Source organism: Glycine max, chromosome 6, assembly GCF_000004515.6.
Source record: "Glycine max cultivar Williams 82 chromosome 6, Glycine_max_v4.0, whole genome shotgun sequence".
In the NCBI taxonomy this organism is placed as follows: domain Eukaryota; kingdom Viridiplantae; phylum Streptophyta; class Magnoliopsida; order Fabales; family Fabaceae; genus Glycine; species Glycine max.
The window spans coordinates 5,183,232-5,199,071 of record NC_038242.2 but is presented as its reverse complement, the minus strand read 5'-3'; the positions used below and the strand labels follow the sequence as shown (position 1 = coordinate 5,199,071).

At 32.3% G+C, this 15,840-nt stretch overlaps 2 protein-coding genes across 3 annotated transcripts; both read right to left on the bottom strand.

Moving 5' to 3' along the window:
- Nucleotides 1–38: 38 nt before the first annotated feature.
- LOC100792735 (putative L-ascorbate peroxidase 6) lies at nucleotides 39–4,640 on the bottom strand. Of its 2 annotated transcripts, none has more exons than XM_003526357.5 (10): nucleotides 4,366–4,640; nucleotides 4,175–4,283; nucleotides 3,954–4,081; nucleotides 3,103–3,173; nucleotides 2,892–2,934; nucleotides 2,713–2,809; nucleotides 2,318–2,401; nucleotides 1,504–1,625; nucleotides 1,130–1,196; nucleotides 39–333 (listed from the first exon to the last, which is right to left on the bottom strand). In XM_003526357.5, exons 1-10 carry the CDS (start codon nucleotides 4,499–4,501, stop codon nucleotides 231–233), a joined length of 960 nt encoding a protein of 319 aa, XP_003526405.1. In that variant the 5' UTR covers nucleotides 4,502–4,640; the 3' UTR covers nucleotides 39–230. The 2 variants fall into 2 exon arrangements, with proteins under 2 accessions (XP_003526405.1, XP_003526406.1); XM_003526358.5 differs by having other exon boundaries at nucleotides 3,019–3,173; nucleotides 4,366–4,564.
- Nucleotides 4,641–5,573: 933 nt separating this feature from the next.
- On the bottom strand, nucleotides 5,574–8,861 carry LOC100791158 (G-type lectin S-receptor-like serine/threonine-protein kinase SD2-5). The gene has a single exon (XM_003527744.5). It carries the CDS (start codon nucleotides 8,190–8,192, stop codon nucleotides 5,739–5,741), a length of 2,454 nt encoding a protein of 817 aa, XP_003527792.1. The 5' UTR covers nucleotides 8,193–8,861; the 3' UTR covers nucleotides 5,574–5,738.
- Nucleotides 8,862–15,840: the final 6,979 nt, after the last annotated feature.

Here is a 15,840-nt window from a genome sequence, read left to right as displayed (position 1 = left end):
TCTTTTAAAATCTTAATCCAATACACCCCTTAAACGACTTTTCCATGAAATTTATTGGCCCTGCATGCACATACTTCGTTGGTTGATTTTTAGGGGGTAGTAGATCTTGATGTTCAAATCAATAATAAAGCACCCAAAACTTCATGGCAACTGTGCATAAACACTGTTAGAAAGTCAATAAAAATGCAAGTTGCCCCTTCAGTGGAAGTTGGAACATTCAACTCCTGAATTTATAAGCTATTCCGCCTCACACCAGAATTCACCAGCTTGACATACGCATTTTTGAAATCTTCAAAGAATAGATTCTCACTGTCTGCGTATTTTTTAATCCATCTGTTCAATCAATGGAGCTCTCTTAGTTATGCACACTAAGGAACATATAATCAGCAGAAACATACACATGCGGTGCACCGGGATATGTAACATGCAAGTGAATGTCTAGTCATCATTAAGATATAATAAAATGGTCCAGCTAAAAATTTTAGTTAAAATTTCCCCCTCCTAAATACATGATTGATGGGAGTTTTTGATAGACAATACCGACTCTAGCTTACTTAAAAAGACAATTTTCTTTTCAGCACGTCATTGTTTGCTTACATGGACAAAAAAGAATCAGAAATGAGTCCTGAGGCCAACAAACAACTATAATACAAGAATTTGAACAAGAACATGCGTTAGGCTCGGGATCATCACCTAACTGTTTGAAAATTGATGTTTCAGATTTCAACTAGAGGTCTAGAAAAGGAAAATTCAATGTTTAGTTTTGTGTGTAAACTAGTACTCCAGAGACAAGGATATGGTGTACTAGGGCAAGACACGATGAATCACGAATTATGGTGTCAGACTGTCAGACAAATATAACTAACATAACTTATTCACTACCAATTGATAGAGATTATTTGCTTCCAATTGATGGATTATTTGCGTTACCTGTTATTTTATAGAATCCTGAAAAACAAGAAAAGGATATGCTTCTCATTTTAATTGTTTTACCTGTTTAGATAACCTAACATTCTTTAAAGGATTTACCACTTCAGCACTAAAATTTTAGTGCTTAGCCAGAAAAGAAAAAAAGTGGGGGACAAATTCATATTAAGAGTAGCATAAGAGGTTGTCAAAGATAAAGAACCTTAAGCATTCATCATCCTCAACAAGAGCGTGATCTGAAGGAAGCCCAATCATACTCGGCATACCACCTGCATAAAAGACAACCAGCAGATGAGAATTATACAAATAATTTTTTTTTTTTTACAAAAACAAACCAATAAATATGTTGGGTCTATCCAGAAAAATGAGCATGCAACCGCAAAGTAGAGCTGTTGATTGGAACATATCCAGAGAAGACTGGACAAAAATTATGTGATAATCCAATGGCTAAGCCTAACATAGTAACATCCATTCAACTCTTGCATTTCCTTATTGTCTTCAGAAAACAACGACTTGTAGCAAGTATACAAAAAAAATATAAAAACAATGTTTAAATGAGATAAGCTGTTAAATTACCTGAAGACGTCCACGGCTTCTCCAAAAGAACCTTATAATATGAATTGTCAAAAGAAATTGGGCTTCCAAAACCTTTACTTCCAATAGTGTGGGCTCCAGACAAAGCCACAAGTTCTTGTGTTCTATGAAAGAAAAGCTCCAAATGATAAGGATGCATAAGCAAAACTAATTCAAGTAAAATATTTTATAAAATTTATACAATGACTAATAAACATATGATAAGTAATTTTTGGGACAGAAAATCACTATTTTCTTGCCTTGTTAGTCTGGTTTAGAATTAGGACTTTATAAGATACTACCTCTAATCCTCTATATATGAAACAAAATGTAACATTTTCTTGGTCTTAATTATAAGAAACATAAGATTACTTTATTGCTAAATTTGCTTTTGACCCCTAATTATTGTGAGGTCTATTAATGATTATAATCATTTTTCCATCAAAGTGGGTGCATTTATTGAGGTATCATCAAAATAAGAGACACTCATTAGTTGAAAAATTATTTTTTAAAAAATATTCACCTCTTAAATCATCTAATATTATGGGTAGTCTTGAAATAAAATAAAATTTTATGACAAATTAACTAATCTAACTACTTTTATTGGTGTTTATGAATTAGGTAATTGTTTCTTATATATAGGATCGGAGGTAGTATAAGATTCAGTCTGCCTTTGTAATCTTAAGATTCTCATGTTATGGACAATCAGACAGTTTTTAGATGATGTATAGCTGCACTAGTCTAAAATAGATACAAATAAATGATACTTTATAGAACACAAATACAAGGTAAATTAGGAGTTTTTCCTCATACTCACGAAAAGCCTTTGCTCTGGAAACATTTCTTCAAACCAGAAGCATTGAGAGATTCCTCAGGAAGTCTCCCTTCTGGATCAGGCACCCTATCATTAAAATGAATGAAAATATTATTTGACTGAAGACTAACCAGACTTCATTGTTATATGAAAACCAATGAGTTAAATTCCCATGGAGGAAATTTTTATTCCCAGCAAAATGGTTGATCATTCATTAAACAAACAGATTGAACATAATTCAATAATTGGTTAAAAAACATTTTCAGAGCACCTAATGCACCAAAACTAACATATAACTGTTTGTTTGTCATCCTGTTAAGAAAAGACCAGTTGCTTGTCACATCATACTTCATAAGTACTAACTTGAAAACAAGTCAACTAGAAACCAAGCATCTTACAGTGTATCTAATCTGCCCAGTGAAACTTGAATAGGTGGACCTCCACATACTTCAACTGCTTCAGCTCCAGCCACAGCAATCATGTCCGCCCAAGATACTAATAAAGATAAACGAAAATTTGTTGATCCAGACCAAATTATCACTTACTATTAGCAGCAGTTACCAGATAGAAGAAGGACCTGGTTGGATAGCATCTATCTGAGTCTTTGCTTTTTGCAGAACCTAAAAAATATGTGATACGTCCACTGAGATATTAGGTGGCAGTTAAAATGTAAGAAAAGATATTTGTCTTAAAGCCATCACTACCTCACTATCATGTGGAATTCTCCAAATAGTAATAGAAATAGAAGTGGTAGAAGGGGAATGAGAAAAAAGTGAGACAGAGCATGCCTTTACTGATTTTTTCAGGCCAGCATTTTCAGGTCTTTCAAGTTCATAGACTATAGAACCATTCATACCACCTGCAACATGAAAAGTGCAAAAAATATATGTACATTTTGAATTTGATGATGACACTATTACCAAGAAAACATAATAAGATACCGCACAGCTTCCTCTATAATTGGCTCACGCCTTGTGAAAAATTACCTAAACAAATTCAATCGATGAGCAAAGGCTAGAACTACTACTAAAATGGAGTTATAGAAAAGAGAAAGATGGGAAATTTTCCATTTGATTATTCATTACATAGGAGAAAAGTCACAGGATAATTTTGTTTGAAAAGGACCAGCAATGAGACATATCTGAAAAAGCCATCACTACGTTACTAGCATGGTTTGTCTCCATGATAGCAATGATTGGCATTTTTTCCTGTAAGACTCAAAATCGAATTCAGCTTGGAATTCTACTTAGTTTTAGAGTTAGGCTCTTGATGCCAAATTGGATGATTAAGGAAGCATATCAAGTAGAGGATGCAAGCTTAATTATATCAGGTAAAAAAGTCAAAACAAATGGCATTGGCACCCCAAATGTGGACTAGCTACATATTTAACGGGAAAAACATAATATATGCACTGATCGTGTAAAGGTTATTATACTGTCATCCAATCCAATTACAAACTGCTATGTATAATAACTACTTTTAAAGTCATAACGAGGATTATTTCTGTTTGTTTGACACTGAGAAAACATGGCTATTCATTTTTCAGACAAATGTTTTACTCTGGTCATAAAAGAGAGTAGAAGGACTGTATGAAAAATAACAGCAACCTTGAGTCCCTCAGATGAGATAAGAATACTACCTGTACTGTCATCGATGTCAAAGGTTCCGGCATCATGGAATACCAATCGAAGCACGCCAGCAGCCTTTCCCTTGGACAAGACCTTCCTCACCTCTTCTTTAATGAGAAGATATTCCTTTGAACCTGGCCTTCAATCACCACCATGTATTCACTATTCAAGACATGAATGAATATGTAATATGTATGGTCCAAAATTAAATTTTAATTATATACATACTTACTGCATGGCGTTGGCTGGGAGGCAACCTATGAGGGGAAGAAGACATGGCAACGTGGCTATGCGTATTAGCCCTCTCCTGCTGCTACTACTCGAAATTGAAACTGCTAAATCTACGAAAAACGGTTACCGTGTAGTTAAAGTATAAGCACAATAACAGCAGCTCCATCCGAGGTTGAAGGTTGCCTCCCTTACCTGAAGAAGCGTTGTCGGGGAGGAAGTTGGCAGTTGAGAAAGATGACCGTTGGAATTTGGCGGGATAATCGGTTTGGGTGTTGCCTGAAGCGGTGCCGATTGAGCACCGCACACTCACACTCACACCTAATCTCATTATCTCTACCTGACGCCACACACCTTCTTTCTTTCTTTAACCCCCTTTCCACTAATTTCGTCATTTTAACATAATAAAATTACTAACATTATACTTGATAGATACATTTTTTTTTTTTTAAAAAATATTCTTTTATTTTTAGATGAACAAGGATAGTTTTTTATTATCATATTTTTATATTCACAAATCATTTTCTTTTATAAATATTAAGCGTCCCTTGCAACTTACTTTTTTTCATGCTGTTGATTTTATTTATACAGATAGAGAGACAGCAAATCTGCATACAAATTTAAATATATTTTATTATAATTTGTTTTCTAAAAAGATACAAATTTTCCAAGATTAGAATAACAAAATGATTTTTTAAATGGATATAGTAGGCTAGCCGTGAGCCACAAATGCCTTGTGTACAAAGTGGTTTGAATAAAAGGTCGACCATGACATAAGGTAATTTTTACTGCACCTTTTATCTCATTTAAATATTCAATCTATACTAGTTTGAAAAATATTTTCAAATGTCAGGTTATGTCATTCTAACTTTCCTTTATATGTATATAAAAAATTATTTCTTTATAAGTTGGGATGACAGAACCCTGTAAAGCAAAAAAAGATGTGTAATTTGGAAATATTTCCCCAAACTAATATAAATTGAGTATTTAGACGAGGGAGCACTGCAGTAAAAAATCCGTGACATAACTCTGGAGAGTACACAGTTCCTGATGACGCTAGTCGCTTGAATAGAAAGCCAACAACATGTCAAGATCTAGGAGGGTACAATTTCTAACCTAAAAAGTCAAAAAAAAAATATTCCATTTGAGCCTATCACTGATAAGTCATCAATATCACCATTCCTGACCCTGACAGCATCTTTTGATCAATAAAAATTTGGAACTCTCATGAAATGTAAAAAGAAAGTGCAACTTTTTCTTTTTTAGCAATAAGGTTATCCTGCTGATCATTGGAAATGAATCTCTTTTGAGGTGAGCAAACCTATCAAGTATCAACTGTATTAGATTTTGTAGGTTGCTAATAATGTATAAAAAATAAAAGAGAAAGAAATGCTGCAGGATGATTATGAATAGCTATTTATATTACAAAATTTGAGGAACTTGAACAAAATGTACAAGAGCTGGAAGCATGCAAAGCCCACACAATCCAGAGTAGCTCTGCTGTATTACACAAACTAATTTACTCAACAATACAACACACAGAAAATAAACAAAAGAGACAGGTATTGTTATCTAGGCCCTGAAAGGCGAACCGCGGAGAGATAAGCATCACTGTTACAGTCTGAGGGACCAGAAGAGGTGGCCCCTTCACTGGAGGATTTGAACACAGTGGCATAAAGGCGAGAACCCAACGAAGAACTGGTTGGTGGGTTAGGAACAATACAAATACCCTCCAACATTTGGACAACTCTGGTCATAGATGGCCTCATTGACATGTCTTCCTGTATGCACCACAATGCAACTTTTATAGCACATTGAAACCTATCATCATTCTCATCAATTTTCAACTCCGAGTCAAAAATATCTCTCAGCTTCCCTTCTTCCATCATCTTATAAGCATAAGTTGGGAAATGGGACTTCTCTGAAGACTTACTGGGATCATAGTTTTTCCTTCCCCCAATGATCTCTAGTAGCACCATACCATAGCTATAGACATCACTTTTCTCTGATATGGCATAGTTTGTTATCCACTCCGGTGCAAGATATCCCCTGGTGCCCCTCAGTGTTGTGAAAACATGGCTTTGTTCTCGGTTCATGAGCTTAGCCAGCCCAAAATCCGAAACCTTGGCCATGAAGTGGTCATCCAGAAGCACGTTTTCCGGCTTGATGTCACAATGAACAATCTTTGAGTCACAATCTTCATGCAGATAAGCAAGTCCTTTTGCTGTTCCCAGAGCTATATTGAACCTAGTATCCCAATCCAACTGAAACTCACCTTTGTTTTTCTTGAATATCCATTTATCCAAGGAGCCATTAGACAGGTATTCATAAGCAAGGAGCCTATGAGTTCCATCAGCACAGAATCCCTTAAGCCTAACCAAATGAAGATGATGAATGCTACCAATGATGCTAACTTCAGCCCTGAACTCTTTCTTCCCTTGTCCAATACCTTCCAACTTCTTCACTGCTAACTGAGTCCCATCGGGTAGAACTCCTTTGTACACTGACCCAAAACCCCCTTGCCCAAGCTTCACAGAGAAGTTATTAGTGGCCGCCTCAAGGTCCTTGTAGCTGTAACGGATTGGCATGCCAGTCAAATTCTCCAAGAAATTGTCCTCTTCTGAACCTTCTCTAGGAGACTCAGGCAACCTTTGCTTTCTTCTGTGGTATCTAACTCCCCCAAAGACCAGACCACAAATGACAACCAAGGCTATTATGACAATGACCACAACAACTATGGTGTGCTTATGGACACCTCCGCCGCCCCCAGAACCCGTGCCAGCGCCTCCATCTGTCGAGACCTTAATGTAAGAAACATAACCAGAATCAGAATCAGGTTTCTGAAAGCTACCTACACTGTCCAAAAGGAAACAGTCCCCTGAACTTCTGTGGAAGAACAAAGCAAGGCACGAGCAGTTTCCGCGGCAAGAAGATTGGCAACCAGCCAAATCGGTTTTCGAAAAAGGTTGAAGGAATTGAAGCGCAAAGTAATCAAGCCCATCATCAGCTTTAACCAACTGAATGGACTTTTCTGAGTCACCACCACAGGGAGAATCAAAACCAGGTTTGCAACTAGGAATAACAGAAGGGCAACTACACCTTCTTTGGTCACCTGTGCATATGGTGTATGCATCACAAGGTTCCGGTGTAGCACAAGAATCTTGGGGTATTGTTGTTGGAGAAGCAGCATTTGACCCTCCATCGTTGAGGTTCGAGAAAGTGATGAAGCCATCACTCCCCAAAACAGCAATCCAAGTCGCATTTGTGCCTTGATCTGCAGAGAAAATGAATTGCCACAACAAAGATTTGCTTTTGTCATAGAACCTCCATGAATTTCCACTAATGTTTGCTGAAGCCACCGCATCACCGCCCTTGTTGATGACTCTGCGGTTGTCCTTCTGCATAGTCCAATAAGGCTGCGGGGTTCGAAAACCTGCAGTGAGAACAACATTACCAGACTTGATCTCAAGAACATGGGTCAAGTTGTTTGAGCTAGGATCACTGATGAGTTTCATTCCCTCAGTGAACTCTTGAGTTGGCAACAAAGTATCTGTTGGATGGCTAAAACTTTGCCAAATCACTGTGCTATTATCAATTCCAAGCAAAACCAAATTCCCTGTGTCAAGCAATTCCATTGAAGAAACCCCTTTGTTACTTGTGCTTGTTGACCAAACCAAGGTTCCATCTTTCTGTAAGAAAGCGTTGCCCTTTTCATCAAACACAAAATTGTCCGAGTTAGCAACAGGAACTGCTCTATTGGCGGTCCAAATTACCCTGGTAGTGGCCACATGGATGATTGCAAGTAGAAACTTGGTGGTGTCATTCGTTGTGGTGACAAAGCCAAAGGCAAACTGAACCTTTTTTGAGACAAGGAACTTGCCATCTCTGTCAATCCAATTCATTTGAGAACCATTTAATACCCCGGGTAAGACACGTCCAGAATATTGACTCCCAGCTAGACAGACTTTGCACAAAAGGAAAAGGGTACCCGTAATATGGAAGAAAGACCAATGTTTTCCCATGTTCACAAATGGAAATCAAACGCACATGGAAGAAACAGAATTCATCTAACCGCTAGCAATATGAGACCAACCAACAACAAGAACCACCCCAGAAAAGAATACCAAGTAACTGTTTTTTATTAATAATGTTTTATGAAGGGTATGTAAAGTACGGAGAAAGAACAAGAAATGAGAGAATATGAACAGACCCAAATATAGGATTTGACCAATCAAGAAGTCTAATAGTAGATGATTTGGAATATGAAGAATCCTGAAATCACACGTAAGAAAATGGATAGGGGCATGAGCAGATTGAAAATGAAGGAGTATATTAATTGTGAAACGGAGGGGTTGATACGGTTAGTTTGTGGTTGTGGAGATGAGAAGGGAAGAGAGAAGCAGTTGTGGGAAAAGTCAACAAAGACAACTGGGCAAAGTACTCTTCATTTGACCACGAGTCTATCTGCGTGGCACGTGAAAGGAGATCAAAGATGCAAAAGGAAAGAGGTGGAAGAAGAAGCGCGTTGTTAAGTATGACAATGAATGAATGAATGAAGGTGGAGAAAGCAGAGAATTTGCGATAGTATTTACACAGAAGAGAAGCGCGGTAGAAGATGGTTTCAGAGTGGATCTGACTTTGGTTGCCTTTGTACTTTACAGCTAACTCAGGTCTTGGAGCCGTGAAACGCATTAAGGGAGGTATCTTCCTCCTTTTTTAAATATTTTTTGTGGATTCACGAATTGACTCGTTGAAGAACCTTCTTTTCTTCTTCCAGGCTTGTGGTATTTTTCTTTATTCAAAATAATTTTATTAAAGTTGGATAAAATTGTTATTGTTATAGATGATAAAATTTTGTTTCTAAATATTTAATATTTTATAAAATGAAAAGTTATTAATTAGTTTTAACAACATTCTCATTATTAATATTTTACCTAAATAATTAAATAAAATTTTAATTATATTCTATTTAAAATATATATTAAAAATTCAATTTATTTTAATAACTTATATAATAAATAATCTTTTGAGAAATGTGTATTATAGACAAATAACGTATTTTTTTTTCCGTGAATACACTCTCTTTTATTTTTTCAATCTACATCACTTTGTAATTTAATTTTTAATTTACACTACTTTAGACTTTGTGTTTTGATTTACATTATTTTTGCAAATGAACATGAATACACTTTCTCTTACCTTTTTGTTTTTTTATTTAAAATATTATAAAATATAAATAGTATATTATATAATTTTTTAAATTGGTTTTAAAATTACTTATTTATTAAATTAAATTTTATAATTTTGTTTTTTTTATTTTTTTTAAGAAAAATATACAAATAAAGAAAAAGAAAAAACAAATTAGATAAAATTAGAGCACAATTTTTTAGTTATGTTGTATGTAATTTTATAGTTAAATTTATGTGTTGTTAATGTTTTTTTTTTGTTATGTTCGTTAATTAAAAAATAAGAAAATTAGTCAGATAGTCGAAAATAATGAAACATATTAAAAAATACAATTACAACGTAAATATGACAAAACTAATGATGATCTGAAATATATTGTACAGGATACATGTCTTCTTGTATTTCGATTACTGGTTTGTTAAAAGTAGTCAAAATTTTTATTGTGCAAAATTTTTAAGTAATTTTAAAACCAATTTAAAAAATTATATAATATAATACTTATAATTTATAATATTTTAAATTAAAAAAAAACAAAAAGGTGAGAGAGAGTGTATTTACGTTCATTTGAGTTTGCAGCGGTGTGAATCAAAGCACAAAATCCAAAGTAGTGTAGATTGGAAATTAAATTGTAAAGTGGTGTAAATTGGGAAAAAATAGAAAAGAGAGTGTATTCACTGGAAAAAAAAAAAACCAAATAACGTTAGACGAGAGTAGGGGTGGGTAAACAGGTCCAGGTCAATGGACTGGCCCGCAGAGTCCACGGTTTGCGCGGATAACGGACCTATTTTTTTAAATGGTTCATGATTATGTTATATTTGTGGGCCCACCCCACTTAACCGCGGACTATGCAGGTTTGGCTCGTGGGTTCCGCGGGTTGCCTGCATTAGAATTTTATTTCTTCAAATATGAAACCATTTGTTGTTGGAGATGTTTAAGTTTCATATTTTAGATTTATTGCTTAGATTTTCTTTTATTAAGACATTATTTATTTTATTGATATAATTGACTAATTGTTAAGATTTTATTTACATTAGTATTGAACTTAATTTGATTGTATTGTATTTTTATTGAAATTGAAATTCTTTTAAAATTATGTCTGCGAACCAGTCCGTTTGACCCGTGGGATCCGTGGGGCTGGAGCGGACCAATTTATTTGGTCTATGTAAGAATGCGGGACGGACTGGTCCATTCTGCTGTCAATACGGACTTACGCGAGACGGGTCAGCCCGTTTACCTACCCCTAGACGAGAGTATTGGATTATATTTTCTGTGTATTCATAATCACAAATTAGAATCTAACAACTAGTTAATTGATTTGAGTGAAGTCTTAGACATGAGTGAATGAAAAAATTATGATTAAAAAAATATTTTATCAAGTGATAAATCAAAATTTAGATAAAAATTAGTCAAGGCAGATGATTAATACTAATGTCATGGTATTAAAAACAAAAGTCACACGTTAGAAACGCCGATATTAGATTCAACAATCGTACGTATGCATTAGCCAATAAAAGCGTTCGCAATAATCAGTTCTTGTATTTTTTACTGTCAATGCAAATGCAGCCAGAAAACATGCACTGCTTAGACAGAGTATAATGAATAGGAGTGTGATTTTAATAGTGTAACCTGGCTTATAACTTTTTGTTTTCTTCTCTCCTTCCTCTGTTTTAAATTTTAATAGCATTTGATTGCTAGCTGGTGGCTTGTATTGGAGGACGGCGGGACCCGAAAGATGTAATTGTTTTAATGGTATTAGTTTAAAAATCAATATTTAAAGAAGTACTGTAAAGTGTTCAATTGATTTTATATTTTTAGTAGTATTTTAATTGGTCTTTAAACAAATATTTTTTTATTCTTTAGCCAAAGTTATAACAAAATTATTAAAACCTAACGTAAAATAAATAAAACTTAATAAGCGGATTGGCTTACTTGTCTGGTTTATATTAATGCAAAGTTGGACAAACGTGAGGAAAACGTCCAAGATTGTGCGACAAATGCAAGTGGAAATGTCAAGTAGGTCCCTTTTTTCCTGTTGTAACTTTGTAATTCAACTTAAACTTTTAAGATTTGATTGTCATGAATTTATGATGATCTAATAAGCTTAAGCTTTTAAAGGATTTGACCTGGTTTTGTTTTAAAGATTTCACTAAAGAATAAATGTTAATTCAAATGATAGGGGAAATTAGCCTGTAAATGTTTTTTATATAGATATTATAAATGAATATAATTTAAATACACTGATAATGAAACAAAAAATCATTAACAAAGATGATCACGTATGATGAGTTCATTAATTAATTTTTATAATAATTATTTTAAAAATATTTGTCTTTCAAAAAAATATATTTTAAAAAACAACAAATTACATTTAACATTTATTGTTTTTCAAAGTCAACTAGATGAATACTTCTTATTGTTAAATGTTTACAATAATTTTCCTTATAAGAGTATCAATATAATATAGTATAATATTTTTAATAATTAAGAAGAGTTAGTATAATATATAAGATAATATTAGTATAATATTTTTAAACATTAAAGAGATTAATATATGAATAGAAAAAAAGAGTCGTGTGTGTAATTTTAAAAAAAGTTCACGAGTGTACTTTGTTTCTTTTTTAATAATACATAACAAGAGTTTTAATTAGTTGATAATATAAGAAATTTTATATCAATAACATATATAAATAAAATTCATTGTAAATTTATTTGATTTTAAAAACTATATTAAACAACATTTTTTATCATCCAAATGAACTAACTTAAGATACACTTGACTCTTCAGTAAAATTAAAGTTAAATTAAAAATAGCTCTTATTTAAAGCTACAAATTTTTGCAATAAAATACTTAAAAATCTTAGTTATATGTTCGGAAATACTGCTCTGCATATATATTTACACATCTAGTATTTTTTTTTTCTTCTTAGCTCGTATGAAAATCTACTTTTAAAACTCAAACTCCAATCACGAGAATTTGGTTTAGAACTAGCTTCAGTAATCTGGTGTTCAAATCCTGGTTTTGGGTTATGTAGTTGGTTAGAAAGATCCTTAAATTTATATTTTTTTGGTACATAAAGAAAGATCCTTAATTTGGCTCCGTAGTAAATTTGTGCGGAAAGTTAGTTAATTGATTGAGTTGGTATTGAGCACATAAAAAATGAACCAAATAACCCACAAAGAGAGCGAGTGGTTAAGTTCATAGACTATAATTAGCTGTGTGATACCACCATTACTTGATCTATTAATTTAATGCAAGCAGGGGAAAGGAAAAACGTAAGGGTTCTGACTTCTGACAATAGTGTGTGCAAGTTTTCAAAAGGCCAACAAAATAGTTTTCTTTACGCCATGATTCAAACACATTTCTAAAGTCGCGAAAACAATTTATTAACATTCATAGTAAAATTCAGACCTTTTCTTCTGCGGTCGGTAGAATTATGGATCATATTTCTACCACAATACTTCTAAATAAGTAATTGTTATTATTATTTTGACTGGTATCGTAGTATATTACTAATTAGACATTTAGCTCATGTAATTTTTGAGGATGGTGACTATAATACATTAAAATGATTAGATATACGTTGTTATAACAAACTACTAGTACTATTTTTTACTATTTATAAATTGATAATAATAAAATAACAATAATAAGTCTCTTTTGGTTTAAGCAAAGTAGTGAACGACAATTACACCCACTCAATTGTATGTTTACAATATATTTAGTGTTATCTCATATATAATTTTTTCCAGTGAAATAGAACAATTAAGTACTAATTACCAATCATTAATAACAAAGTAACAACTTTTCCTATTTCCAAATGTGATCTCTCCCGAAAGGACCGAATAATAATGTAAAAAACAGATCAAATAATAAGAAGACTATTCCTAATGAAAAAAAAATATAGAGAGAGAGATTTGCGCACGTATAAGAAATATCAATCATGCAATCATACATAAAAAGTAAAGATTTAATATAACATGATTCCTTAAATAAACCATATTGGATTTTAAAAAGTTCATATGGTTTGTGTGTTTTGATTTTCACCATTTACATATTTGCTCTTTATATTTAGTATGTTTTGTTAAAGTATAAGCGGTGAAAGAAGTTAATATTAATCATGCAATTAAGGGTTAAGTTAAACTAAATTTTTTAGTTTCTACGCTTTTTTAAAATTAAATTTTTAATTTTTAAATAAAAATTTAATTGGTTAAGATTTTTTAACTTTTTTTATTAAGGTTTGTAATCTTAAAAGTTTGACTAATCAAGACCCTTCAATTTTATAAAAACTCAACTTTTAAAACCTGAAACCTTAACATGTGGGTACCAAAAATTATTGACACAAGTGGTTATGAATTTCTTAATCAATATCTAAGATTCAATAGTTCAATCTCCAACTTGGATATGTAATTACAACCAAAAGTATCATTTTATTCTAAAGTTGAGTGTCAAATAATAAATCTCATATAATTTTTAGATAGATAAAAAAAAACTTAAGGATAATTAATCAGTCAAATTTTTATTTTTATTGAGAGACTAATTTTTTTTATAAAAAATAAGAACTAAAAACTTACTTAAACTTATTATTAAATATGAATCACTAAAATTATTTTAATTTTTTTAAAAGAAAAATCAATTTATCTCATTTTATTAAAAACAAGAGATTCAATGCAAGTGGAAATACAATCTAAGACTTGGTGTCTAACATGATATCTCGAAGCAACTATTTTTAATCTTGAATGGACATCAATTCGGTTTAATTTTCGTTCATCAAAAACTGTTTTTAATTGTAAAGTAAACTAACCAATTAATTTTCGATTTTATTTTCTCTGAAGGGCATCCAGCTAGGTGACAACTTTTCATGCATGCTTGAACTTATTGATATGCTAATGCTACACTCCACAACTGATTCTCCTCATTCGCATTTGCTACCAACAATAGCGATACCTCGATCATAACCATAATAACATTAAAAGTTCACACAAAGTAACGTGGCATCCCAATTCCCAATATTTCTTCGTACAACTAAAAATGCAAAGTGACAGAAGGCCTTTCTGGATAGTAGGAGTAGTAATTAACTCGATCCCATAGCTACATTAATAATTTCTTTCACTTTTATTTATACGTGTTTATTTGTTTGTTTATAATTTTAAAATAATATAGTACTATTAATTAGTATATTTTATAATAATATTTTGAGTATTGATGGTGTTTTATTGATTGAATCAATGGAAGTTAATTACATAATTTTTCAAGTTTACTTTATTGTTTTATTTATTGGAAGAGAATAAAAATAATTCAACATTTTTATTTAGTCTCTTATTAGATTATGTTAAATATGATAAATGATTTTTATTATATTATTCTCTTTGAACAAATATTAAATAATCTAAAATAACATTATAATAATGTTATATATACATATTTATACTTTCATCATAGACTTTGGGTAACATATATTCAACAGAATACAAAAAAATGGTATGGTTAGTATATGGAGGGAAGGATAATATGCTTCCTTTTTATTTCAAATGTTTTTTTTATCTTATTTGACTGGTTGGCATTTTTATTTTTTGTTTATTACTTATATTTTTTATTAATTGTGTGTAAGGATGAGGTGTTGAGTTTGTGTCATGTAACAATTTCTCTAGATTAATCGGGGGCCAAAACTCTAAATTATATCCTGGGATATGATTTGTGTTTTCTAGGTGTATTGTGCTTATAGCTGCACATGTTTAATGGTTTCTTAATTTTAGCCGGTCTTTTGAGCAGCTTTGATAAATTTAAGATGTTTTTACATGTATTTTTCCTTCTTAACCAAATTGTCATTTGTTTTAGCGTTGGTATTAATCTTAAAAGCAACTAATCAATGTGGTTTAAGGGAAGGAAAAGATCGTGGAATCTAGAAGGAACAAAAACACTATGGTTGTTCATCCCTTGAGCATTTAATTAGTGCATGCTTAAGCACTCATTAGTCGTAAAATTTAGCACTCTGGCATCAGTTAAAAGTTATTGCTGCCTTAAACAATAAGAAAGCAAAAAGAGCACATTCTTAATTTGGACTACGATATTCGTTGGAGCGGTCAGGAAAAACTTGGTCATGTAATAATATTTCTCTTATACAATAGTTTAGTCTAACCTAATATGACTAGCTAGTAGCTAGAGAAATAACTAATCTTTGGAGGAGCAACCACAGCGAAAATATACTTTTCGGTGAGAATATTAAAAGATTTTAATGAACATAAATGAATATCGATCACTTTTACGTACACCATCCCAAAATAAAAAGATCTAAAGGGCACATATGTTATAATTTTGTTAACCGAAAACAATTGAATGTTTTTATATCGATCGGATCTTTTCACAAGCCTCGACATTAAATGCGTGAGTACTTGATCAAAGTGCATATATACACTCTTTAATTTTGTATTTTTTTTAATGATACACATTTTTAAAAAATTATATAAAACACTTACTAAAATAGT